The 12,533-nt window shown below is 48.0% G+C and overlaps 1 protein-coding gene across 1 annotated transcript in view; it reads right to left on the bottom strand.

Annotated features, from left to right (window-relative positions):
• The window catches only part of PLXNC1 (plexin C1), a 153,618-nt gene that overhangs the window by 11,854 nt on the left and 129,231 nt on the right, over positions 1–12,533 (bottom strand). Inside the window, exons 23-24 of the mRNA XM_019960357.2 lie at positions 12,102–12,205; positions 1,528–1,582 (exon numbers count right to left, since the gene is read on the bottom strand). Coding sequence (XP_019815916.2) covers positions 1,528–1,582; positions 12,102–12,205 — 159 coding nt within the window. The remainder of the gene's footprint in view (positions 1–1,527; positions 1,583–12,101; positions 12,206–12,533) is intronic.

Raw genomic sequence — 12,533 nt, 5'->3', positions numbered from 1 at the left:
ATGGAAAACTATAGTAGCAGGGATGCAAAGCCCAGGTGGGAAAAGGGATGTGGCTGGGAGGAAGGGCAGCCCTGGCATGTCTGGGGAGCCAGGAGGAGGGACTGGCAGACGCAGGGAGGGAGGCAGGGTGGGCTGGCGCTGGCTACTGAAGGCATTCTGATCTCTTTTCTCTGTGAGGTACTGAGTGAAGTCATCTGCTGACAGGGAAGCCTGTGGGGATCAGAGGAGAGAACGTGGGATCACGGAGAACAGTCAGCTGTCTGGAGAAGCACAAAGGGGAACAGGGTACATTGAGGGTCTGGATCCACATGGGAATTTACAATGACTTAGCTGTGCTGTTGCAGGCCTCTCCCACGGGGTGGCCCAGCCTGAGGTTCAGGAAAGGGGAGCAGCTGGGTTCACCAGGGGACTGGCTGGGATGTTCAGAGTGGGTGATGAAAGGACAGAGGGGCAAGGGCTTTGGAGAGTAAGGAGAGACTGGACCGGGAGGAAGCAGAGGCGCTGACCACCTTTAAGGCCCATGAAGTGATCCAAATGCAAGATCTCTAAATAACAAGCTCTCAAAAGACTATAGTCTTTGAAGCCTAAAATACACAGCTCCTCCACTTATTACAGCATAAAGACACCAACCCCCCACCCTAGACCAGAAGGACAGCCGCCCACTGCAAGATGGCTTCTCTCAATATAGCTTGACTTGGGAGTAGATGGGGGCTTGGGAGGTGGGGATGTCCTGCAACCTACCAAGGGGTGTCCTCCAACCCTCCCAGTCATCCTATCCATTTCGTTGGGAGCCCTGAATTCCTCGTTTGCACTCCCCAGGTGTTGGGTCCTATCAGGCTGCTCCTACCACTGAATCCAGGAATAGGGAAGCCCCACCTCCAGCTGTGCATGTGTGAACAGGCCCTGTTGGTGAGGCCCAGAACCTTTCTGAGGGCCGAGGAGGACTGACTGTCTTGGCCTGGATAAAATTTCTCTAGAGAGAAGCCTGGCATAGACCTCAGGATTTTCTCAAGGCACTGTTACAGTGTTTTCCTGCCCCTAGGCTATCAGGGACATAGAAGAGAGTTTAGAGACTGGCCGATTAACTTTGCCCACAAAGCTCCCTGTCCTTGGTCCATCAGTAGGAGCTTTGGACTAAGTGAATTATCTTGTTTGTTCAGAGCTTGCAGGGCTGTGTGCTAATCTGCAAGCTTCCCTCAGTTTGCCAGGGGGATCCCCTCTGTCAGCCCCCATCCTACTGAGGAGTCGGGAAAGAGCTGCAATGGCTAAGATTCTGCCCCATCTTTAGGGGTGGTTAATGATAGCAGCTTCCTCAGTGCCAGGCAGTCACGGCAACCACTGTTCACAGTTTCCTGTCCCCCTTTGCAGAGCATGCATTCTTAGGACCAGAAACAGATCAAAATGGCTTTCCTCCAATCAGAGAATTACTTAGCAACAACTCAGTCTCATCTTTGTGACAGTACATCTGAGAGGCAAAAAACAATACTTTATAGACTGAGAACAAAAGGTTAACATTACGTTGGTTACCTGAAGTAAAATTTGCTATCTTCTTAAAGACTTTTATAGTGGATCCATTTGATATCTGAAAGCAAAGATAAAAAATAGATGAGTTTTCAAAATTTAATGTGTTTCTCAACTTCACTCAGGAATTAGATGGCTGGATGGATCTTACATTCTCTCACTTATTCAATCAAATATTTATTTAAGAATTCCTGCGTTCTGAGCATTGCAGGCTGGGGCTATAGTGATGAGCAAGACACTGTTTCTGCCCTCAAGGAGCTTGTGGTTTTGTGAAGGAGGCAGGCAAGGGGAGGAGTCAACTGTTTTGGAGGGCACCCCAGCCTCTTGGAAGTAGGTACTGTTTAGACCACTTTCTTTTTTTGAAAGGCGGGGGGGGTCCTACTATATAAAGAAATGCTGAAACAAGTTTTCAAAAACTGGCCTGTAAAGCTGGTGGCTACCCTATGACAGAGCAATTTCACATTTAGGTATGCACATGTGCGTATCCTGAAGGTAAACTTTGTAAGTGCCCCATACTGGCATTTACAACCCCAATATCCATCAACAGCAGAATGAATAAAGAGTTTGAGGTATACTCATAAAACAGGTTATGATAAGACAACAACAGTGAGCAAATTACTGCTCCGTGCCACATGGATGAACCTCACAGAGACACTGGCGAACCAAAATCCTGACAAAAGAATGAACACCGTGTGGTTCCATTCACATTTAGCTTAAAAAAAAGAAACAGAAAAACAAAAAACCCAGTCAAAACCATGATTTAAATGTTCGGAGAGGAGAAAGTGGTGATTAGGAGAGTCCATAGGGGGCGTCTGTGGTGCCCATAACGTTCTATTTCTTGATCTGAGTGGGAGCTGTAAGATAGGCTCACTTTGTGATAATCCGTCCAGCACTTATAATGTATTCTCTTTTTTTGCAGGTCTTTATCTTTTTAAAAGAAGCTTGTAAAAATCGTAAAATTGCATACACTTTTAAATAAAAACTTTAAACATGACTTATAGGAATGTTCTTGTATTAAATGTACAGCTCAAGAACGTTCACTTCAGTGTATACCTGTGTAGCCACCACCCACATCAAGATACAAAATTATATTTCAAGGTTCCAGGAAGTACCCCTGTTACGCTTCTCAATCAACAACCACCCCATCCTCATCCAGGGGTAATCGCTTTTCTGACTTCCATCACCACTGATTAGTTCTGTCTGTTCTTGAACTTCACGTACATGGAACCATTCAGCATACACTTGTGTCTAGCTTCTTAGGGTCAATATAAAGTCTATCATGTTTATATTTATCTGCATTGTTGCAGCTACCAGCAGTTTGTCCTTTTAAAAGAATTATTATTCTAGTGAATGAATACACTATAAAAAAATTGCCATACAATAAAAGGGAAGAAGTACTGACACATGCTACAACATGAATGGATCTCAAAAACATGGTTAAGTGAAAGGAGTCAGTCACAAAAGATCATGTATTATACAATCATAATTTGTCCAGAATAGGCACATTTATACAAACAGAAGGTAGATTATTAGTTGCCTTTGGAGGAATGAAGAGTGACTTTCAATGAGTTCAAGGTTTCTATTTGAAGTAATGAAAATGTTTTAAAATTAGATTGTGGTGATGACTGCACAACTCCACAAATGCAAGAACCCACTGAACCACCTTCACTTGGAAAAGGTGACCTTTAAGATATACAGATTATATTCCAACACAGCTGTTTTTAAAAACTGTCATGGATTTTAAATGTATGCATTTGACAGATGCTTTCACCATACTGGCGTGATTTCAACCCCAACGTGTAGCCTCTTGTGGAGATAACATCAAGAGTTCTGAGGGATGAGAAACTTTGGGGACCATGGAGCCTTTGGTGTAACTCTTCCCCACACTTAACCAGAGGAAGAAGGGCCCATCAGGCCAAGGGGACCTAGATGCTGAGAGAAAGAGGGCAGGCTTTGCTCGCTGGAGGAGTACATTGTTCTGAGGTAGTGGTCCACATAAATACTAGACAAAGACGCCATGGAGAAGCGACAGGGCAGGGATACACCAACCCTCACCTTTATTCTGGGATGTGACTGGAGGGTTAATCCTGTTATTTCTGAACACTGTCATCAGCCAGGTGATTTTTCCCTCCACTTGAAAGCTCTAAGGCTTTTCTGAATTCTAATATTAATTTGGACCTGGCCTCACTCTATTTGGGGAAAAAAGTAAAAACTTAGACTGTTTTCTGGCCTGTGGCAAGTTGGTTATCAGATTGTACAAACCGGCTCAGCAAACACCAAAGGATTAAAGCCTAATCTCTTGCAGGTTGTCCCCACAGGGGAAGGAACTCTGGTGAGAGCCAGCCCTGGAGGAGGCCCCTGAGCACAGGGTCCAGCCAGTCACTGAGTCTAGGCCAGAAGCCTCCAACTACTGGTGCTCCTGACATCCTGTGGGGGAAGGGGGCCTGGGCAGGGCTGGTGGGGGCCTTCTGGCCTCTGCAAAGTGTCTTGTGCATGGATTCTAAACTCGTACCGAGCTCCAGGACTCTGCCGCTATTACTAGACATCCTCTCCTTTCCCCTTGAGCCATTCATTGTTTTCTGGCTGATTTTTCAATTCTCCTCCATTTTTGATGCAATTAAAGTCAACGCTCTGTGCAGGCACCCCCTTAGCAATACTCAGACACCGAGTTTATGAGAATGTCTGAACATCATTACAAAATCCCTCCCCATGAAGAGCTGGATATGCTCTGCTTCTAAGCCAATAAACACCTTCGTTATAAAAGGAAGCTGGTGATTCATTCTGGGTAATTGTCAAAGAATGAATCCCAAATGGATCCCGTTGTGTGTTGAGCCAATACTCTACTACTGTCAGATGCTTTGTTTTGCCAAAAGCGAGCACCCTTACTCTATAATCACAAACACCACGGATGGGCTTTCCGATAAGGAGCACAGCCAAAAGTTCAAATGTCTTTTCGAGAGCTGGCAATGAATTGCTGCTGGCACGGTGCTCAAGCATTAAGACAGCGCAGACGCAGCTTGTACCGGGGAAATTTTACTCTGAAATTATCTCCTGAGAGCAAGTGTAAAAGCATTTTATTAGCAGATGAGTTGTGTGTGTGTGTGAGCATGTATGTGTGTGAGGGTATGTCTAACTTTCACAGCTGCTCTAGGGCTGGCACGTTTTCCCCTCCACGTGACACATTAACACTGTTATAAAGACAAAAAACTAGTTTAGTTACAGATGTTTGTTGGGGCGGGGTGGGGGGGAGTGGTGGTGGTGGTAAAGGGTTCCATTTTCTGTTTTGCAGAAAAGTCAGCTGCTGCCGAGTGAAGGACAGAAATGCCATTTTGAAAAGTGCCACAGAATCCAAGGTGTTAAATATATGATGCTGTTTGTTCCATCTGAGGAGCTCCAAAAGCTTTCCTAAGAGTGGCTCGTTAATTCTCCCATACTCCTGTGAGGCCGGGAGCATCCTGTGGGCCCCTACTTTAGGAATGAAAACCAAATTAAATCAAAGAAACATTAATGTCACTAGATGGATCTGTGGCAGGAATGTTTCTCCGGCCCAGAGCAGAGTTGGTACACACAGCAATTTCACATTAAATTCCTTCCAGTGTCATGGTGCTCCAAGACAAAATGACATCAAAGACATACCCCTCCAATGAAGGTAGCTGACCCTCACTGGAATGAGGCAAAGATGACTGCAGACTTTTCTACCATTGGAATTAGGAGCTGAGACCATACAGGGAGAGATGGACCCATGTCATCAATTTAAAGTTGCTTCAGGACTTCCCTGGAGGTCCATTGTGACAAATCCACCAGCCAGTGCAGGGGACACGGGTTTGACCCCTGGTCTGGGCAGATCCCACATGCTGGGGGGCAGCTAAGCCCAAGTGCCACAAATACTGAGTCCATAAGTGAACTATACTAAACCCCACAAGTCATAACTACTGAGCCTGTGTGGGGCAACTACTGAAGCCCGTGCACGAGAGCCTGTGCTCTGCAACAGAAGCCACTGCAGCGAGAAGCCCACGCACCACGACGACGAGCAGTCCTGCTCGCTGCACCTAGAGAAAGTCTGCACGTAGAAACGAAGATCCAGCTCAGCCAAAAACACAGAAATAAATAACTAATCTAAGGTACATTGAAGTAAAGCTCATCAAGTGGGGACTAGTCACTAAATGGGGGCTAGTCCGTCTAGTCAAAGCTATGGTTTTTCCAGTGGTCATGTAGGATGTGAGAGTTGGACCATAAAGAAAGCTGAACGCCGAAGAATTGATGCTTTTGAACTGTGGTGTTGGAGAAGACTCTTGAGAGTCCCTTGGACTGCAAGGAGATCCAACCAGTCCATCCTAAAGGAGATCAGTCCTAGGTGTTCATTGGAAGGACTGATGTTGAAGCTGGAACTCCAATCCTTTGGCCACCTCATGCAAAGAACTGACTCAGGGAAAAGACCCTGATGCTGGGAAAGATTGAAGGCAGGAGGAGAAGGGGATGACAGAGGATGAGATAGTTGGATGGTATTACCGACTTGATGCACATGAGTTTGAGCAAGCTCTGGGAGTTGGTGATAGACAGGGAGGCCTGGTGTGCTGCAGTCCATGAGGTCACAAAGAGTCAGACATGACTGAGCGACTGAACTGGACTGAGTCACTAAAGAACACCTTTTAAAAAATAAAATGAGGTTGCTTCTGAAATAAAAGCAACACACCCTCAAATTCTAAGTGAAGGTGAGTTTTCTTTGTGGTGACATACTGTCTTAACGCCACAAGTTGATGATTATACCATAAAAACAGATTTTCTAGAAATATAAGATTGAACTTATACTTAACCTGATGAAACTGCCATTTTGTAAATAAAAAATGGTCAGATGTTGGCAATTTCTTTTTTTTTTTTTAATGTCTTTTTTTTTTTGGCCTCACTGCAAGGCATGTGGGATCTTAGTTCCCTGACCAGGGATCAAACTTGCGTTCCCTACAGTGGAGGCATGATGTCTTAACCACTGGTTGTTGCTGTTCAGCCGCTTAGTTGTGTCTGACTCTCTGCGACCCCATGGACTGCAGCATGTCAGGCTTCCCTGTCCTTCACTATCTCCTGGAGTTTGCTCAAATTCATGTCTGTTGAGCTGCTGATGCTATCTAACCATCTCATCCTCTGTTGCCCCCTTCTCCTTTTGCCTTAACCACCAGGCCGCCAGGGAAGGCCGAGGTGGTGTCAATTTCAAATGGCTGGCCCAAGAGGAAAGCTGGAACTTTAGCCTAAGAATTTTATGGAAAATTATGAGTAGGGTCTGAACCACCATTACATTTTCTCCTTAAGTCTGAAAACACAATAGTCACTACACAGCTCCATGTGGAAACCCTTACTGGCATCTCTCATTCCTAAAATGGTATTTTGTGAAAACAGAATCCTGTTCAACTAACGTTGTCCCAGCAACCACTCATCAATACCGCTCTCCCCGCCTTCCCCTCAGCTCTTCTCACTGACACCCAAAGACTGGAGGCAGACGAAAAAGGAATCTATTTTCTTTCTCAGAGCCCAAGTGATAACCTTGCTCAGTCCTTCAGGAGAGGAGGCTCAGGGCTCAGCAGAGCATCTGGGAGGGGACATTAGAACATTCTCAATAGACACCTCAAATCACCCAAGATGCTCCTGCTGCCCAGGACAGAGCTCTGGAGGGTTCCTGAAACTAGTGACAATGAACAACACAGCTCCGGCTTCTTTCTGGTGTGCTTGGAATCAGCCCTGGGCCAGACACAAAGTCGCTTTGAGGACGGCTGGAACCCCGAGCTAGTCCTCGAGGAGGGAGCCTAGGCTCCACCAGTGAGCATGCGATGAGGAACCTAAGCTCCCCAGGCTTTTGTTGCGCTGGAGTTGTGAGCCCTTGGATACCTGAAAGAGGCTTCCCTCTCATGAAGGTAAACTTCTGTCGCCTTCAAGGAGTATTGGCCTTAAAGGATGTCAAAGAAGGATCAGACGTAAGGAAGCATTCTGATAAACTCACAGACGTGAGATTCAACGTAAGATCTGAAGAGAAGTCGCCCTTTTGAATTTGACATCAGAGAAGATGACTACCAGAATTTCTCCTAAGCTCTCCAGCCAGGCTGCTTCAGAGGCTAGGAGCGTGGGCTGCAAGCCCGGCTCTGAGCAAGGTGACCCCTCTGGCGCTGAGCAGAGGCACAGCCTCTGTGCAATCCCTTTTTCATCTGCTTCCAGCCTTGGGGCATCAGTGAGGAGAGCTATGGGAGTGTGGCCAAGTTCCTTAGCCTCCCTGGGCCTCGGAATGAGAATAATGGCAGCGTCTACCTCACCGGGCTACAAAGAGCACGAAGCAGTCCCTGTTCGTGAAAGCTCCTAGGACAGCGCCCAGCACACTAAAAGCTCTCCGTTTTTCTGGTAAATAAGAATCTAAAGTCATCCATGCTGTAAGAGACCCTTAGAGACAGTCCAAAGAAGCAGTCCACAGCCTGTGTCACAGATGACGCACCTGACCGGAAAGACCACTGACCTTGGGGACGTTCCTCTGAACTTTAAATGTCACGTGAGTGACAACTCTGGTGTTAGCAGTGACCACTTGAGCACCGGCACGCTCCCGTTAGGAGGAACGTTCTTCAGCAACACGTTGGTTAAACATCTCTTCTGCCCTCGAAACCTCACAGCTCAGAACGAGAGGTGTGATCTGTAGAGCACATTTCCTGCTGGACACAACACCTGTCCTGCAAACTTGATGCCGCCCAATGGCTGGATGTGGGTGCAGTGAGGTCACACGGCAGGGGCGGGGGCAGCTGCACAAAGCCTGGACCGGGCGAGGCCATCCTGCCACAGTCACATGGGACCAGCCGCCCACACCCTCTATAGACTCACACAGACACACGCTCTGGCTCCAGAGCACAGCACAGCCCCCTTCGTAGTAAACACACACAGTGGGCAATAGTGAAGGAGGCATTCAGGAGGGTTTAATTATAGGCGAGAAGATGCCTCTGGTTTCATGGGTTTGTAAAGGCGTCATTCTGCCCCTTGTCTGCACAGGGCTGAATGAGACTGGAGCAGAAATTCCTCCTCTTTCTGATAGAGAGCGAGGGTAATAAAAGCACCTTCGTCACAGGGTGTGTGAGCATCAATCATGTCTATGCCCTCCAGCAGTGCTGGGCACCGGCTGCCACTGTCGTCGGTGGCTGCCACAGTTGTGCAAAGCAACTGTGCTGATCCCCAGGGTGGGCCAGGATGCCATCCTGCTGGTGATAGGGCAGTGCTGGTAATCTGGGGCTCCGGAGGCTGCATCGGCCCCATGAGATGCTATGTTCTCGCTGCCCCTTCATGTCCCTTCGAGAAACTGGTTCTTCAAGTACACGGACAGAAAATCATTCGGAGGAGACCAGTTACACTCTATTCGCCCTGAGGACAGAACAAGGCGAGAGAAGAAACGGGCTCACACTCCAGCAGCAGGGACTTTGTTTAGGTAAGAGGAGGAACTGGCCTTCGCTAAAGATTAACTTGAAAACCTCACTAATTTAGGGTAATTGGAGGGAGGTGAGTCTGAATCACTTAAGACTCCGAGTGAGATCCTATTTTTAAATGAAATATAGTTTTTCGCTTTCAAGCACTTACAGTGACTCAAATGAGAGCGCTTTAGTAAATGAATAAGAGTGATAATTAGCGCCCTGTCTCTTTGGAGGGAAATGTAAGTGTTCTAGGAGAAAATTTTTCTTTAATGAAAGGGCAAAAGGAAGCTTCAGCTCAGCCCTGTCAAATGACTCCAAATTTTGACTGTTCCGTAAAGCAGGTGCAGACTTAGGAGGCTGGATATATGATAGTCTCTGAAAGCTAGGGCATGTGCGATGGTCCAGGTACAGAGGGCATGGGGCCGTTGACCTCCCCAGTTTCCTTCAAGCTCTCTGCGTTTATTTGCCTTACGGCTTAGCTCTTTAAACACAAGGAGAATCCTTTAAGCCCTTGTATCCTAGTCTTGTCATTTATTACCACCATGTGGCAACGCCAGGGTATGAGGCCAATAAATCATTGGGACAGGAAGTGACTACAGGCCAGATTAATTTCATTATCATCCTTAAGCAGATCGGTGTCTAGCACGGCCGGTGTCTGCAGTGAAGACTGATGTCCCCTCTCTCCTGACAGTCCTCCCCTTGCCTTGCAGACAGCGGTCGTGGATCTCCCCTCTCACTGCTGGAGTGTCTTGTCCTGCCTTTCCGTATTAATGCCGGTGAGTGGCCACACCCTCTTCCTTTGGGGCCCACTCCATGCCACACGGTGGCCAGGGGATGCCGAGAAGCCCGACCAGGGTGGGCCAGCCCTCCCTCCACAGCTGAGCAAGGCCAGCATGTGGGTCAAGACACCAAAGGAGGGCATTTGTGGCTGAGTTTCTGCCAAACTTGCCCAGACGAGCCCACCACCCAGAAACAGGAGGAGACAGCGGCTGGGTGCGGCTCTCAAACGCAGATTGAAGGCGGAGTAAGCCTGATTCTAATTTTCCCAGCCCTTAGATTTCCTCTGGAGCAGCGCTTCTCCAAATGTGGCCCACCGACAGGAATAGGTACTTTCAGAAAGTTTCTTGAGCTTTTTAAAAACTCAAAAGGCGCTGCAGCTTTTGGCAAGATGATACCAAGGTTGGAAAGTCTAAGATGCAGAAGAGCGAGGACAGGGACAGACTGTTAACCTGGCACATTCTCTGCGGGGCGCCCTCCAGCAAAGGCTGCAGGGGCAACACCGACCCAGGGATTACCCAGAGCAACAGTTTCTCACCCGGCTCTGAGACCCACTCAGCCAAAGAGCCCAAGGCTCAGGGGGTCCTCTGCTCCCGGTGGTTGTCCAGGAAACCCTGGCAAGGGCTGGTCTCAGATTCTGTCTGGTTGAGGGGAGTGCCCGTCCCAAAGGCCTTCTGGGTGCAGACACGTCTCCATAGGATTTCAGCCCTGAAAGACGGGGCGCTACTCTCCAAGGGCCTGGGAAGCTGCTCCCTCCACAGGCCTGGGAAGCTGCTCCCCTGCTTTTCCAGCTCCGAAAAGGCATCTGTGCATCTACCCAGCCATCCCCATGCCTTCCTGACCCCTCCCCTCCCCCAAGTATCTCTCCCACCCACACAGCTCACGGTATGCACCTTCAGCCCATCTCAGAATACAGCTGCACAGCCAATCTCGGAATTCATCTGCTTGCCTCATTTTCTAGAGCCACAGTGTCATTCCTCGTCAACATCATTCCTTACCTGAAATCCTTTGAAGAGCCTCCCTGTTTCCCTGTTGGCACCTCCTATATCCATGCTCCACACACAGCCACAGTCATTTTCTAAGACACAAATTTCTCCTGCTTAAGATCCTCCAATGGTGTCCCGCTGTCCTGGGCATAACAGCCAGACTCTGGACGAAGCCTCGGGGCCTGCACGGTCTGCGCTTCCCCGCTCCCCTCCTTCCCACTTCTCCGGCTTTCTACTGTGAGAAGCCATCCTGTACTGGTCAAGCCATGGGCCCTAGAGCCCAACGATTTGGGTCCCAACTTCTCTCTGCCACTGACTAGCTACCGACTAGCTCACACTTCCCTGAGCCTCAGTGTACTCATCTATAAAGTGGGCTAATAATAGTCCCTACCTCATAGGACTGCTATAGATAGAATTTGCAGAAATAAAGGGAAAGGCTGAGACCAGCAACTGGCACATACACATTGGCTGTTACTGGCTCTCACTGCCACCTGTGCCCCTCTCCAGTTCCAGCTAATCTAAAAGTCTTTCTGCAGAAGAGCAAGCATGCACCCCTTCCGTGTTGGGAATGTTGGCCTGGTTGAAGTTCTCACTCTTCAGGTCTCAGATGAGTCACTGCTTCCTCCAGGAAGCCTTCCTGGATGCTCTGAGTCATAGCACTATTAAACTGCAAGATGTTGCCTCACGACTTGGCTCCTCTTTCCTTTCCATCCCCACACTGGTCCCAGGGCTGTAGGCTCTCTGAGGTCAGGGACCTAGTCTTTGTTCCACTTGCATGCCTTCCCAGCTCTTAGCACAGAGTGGATATTCAACAAAGATTCGGATAATTTACTGAATGACTCCCAGGATCCCGTGGTGTTCAGGAACCTCCCCTGCCTCCCCTCTTTGGTTCTGAGCACGCTTCTCTGGCACTCAGCTCTCTGCTGGGTCACATGTCCCCGTCACCCACCTCAACACTCACCCAGTAAGTGGGTCAGAGGCCACAGAGGTATCACTGAATATTCAAACAAACAGGAAATGTAAAACTTCTTCAGAAACAAAGGACCCTACACAGAGGTCACCAGGTCAGTAATGAACAGCGGTGCATCTTAGAACTGAACTTTGTTCAGTGTCAAGCTCGACAACGCCTCTTCCACTGAACAGGCCGGAGGATCTGGTAAAGGTGAAGTTGCTGACCTAAACCACAGGATAGAGAGTGACTGGACCCATGAAAATCACAGCTCTGGGAAAGGAGATCCCAGACCACGAGCAAGTAAGGAAAACTCCTGCCCCTGAAACAAGCCATCTTCAAATGATTCCAGGAAACCGGTGGGAATCTTGTAATTTTCAAAGAATTTGCATGGTCCTGGACAGGATCTAGTCCAGTTTGGGCTGGGGATGCCCTTGTTCTTACCTCATAGTGGCCAATGGTATTGAGCTTGGTGATTCCGTCTTCAAGAATCACAGAGGAGCTGTCAATATCCAGAAGTTCTTTGTGTCGTGTGCCCACTTGAAGCTCTGGAAAAAAATGTTTTAAAAAGAGCATTTAGTTTTCTTTTAAAATGACGCTGAGAAATGTAGCATACTACCCTGTCACTTTTGCAATGACTACTTACAGGAGACACAGGTTTGATCCCTGTCTGCTGTAAGTAAGACAGGTTTTGGGAAGATCCCCTGGAGAAGGAAATGGCAACCCACTCCAATATTGTTACCTGGAGAATCCCATGGACAGAGGAGCCTGGCAGGCTACAGTCCATGAGATGGCAAAGAATCAGACACGACTTAGTGGCTAAACAATAAAGCTAAAATAAAGTGGTTTTGAAGGTTTGGAGATGTTATCAGCCAG

The sequence above is a fragment of the Bos indicus genome, chromosome 5 (genome assembly GCF_029378745.1).
Source record: "Bos indicus isolate NIAB-ARS_2022 breed Sahiwal x Tharparkar chromosome 5, NIAB-ARS_B.indTharparkar_mat_pri_1.0, whole genome shotgun sequence".
NCBI classification, from domain to species: domain Eukaryota; kingdom Metazoa; phylum Chordata; class Mammalia; order Artiodactyla; family Bovidae; genus Bos; species Bos indicus.
Note: the sequence above shows the minus strand (reverse complement) of the source record. Positions and strands in the feature narration are given on the sequence as shown.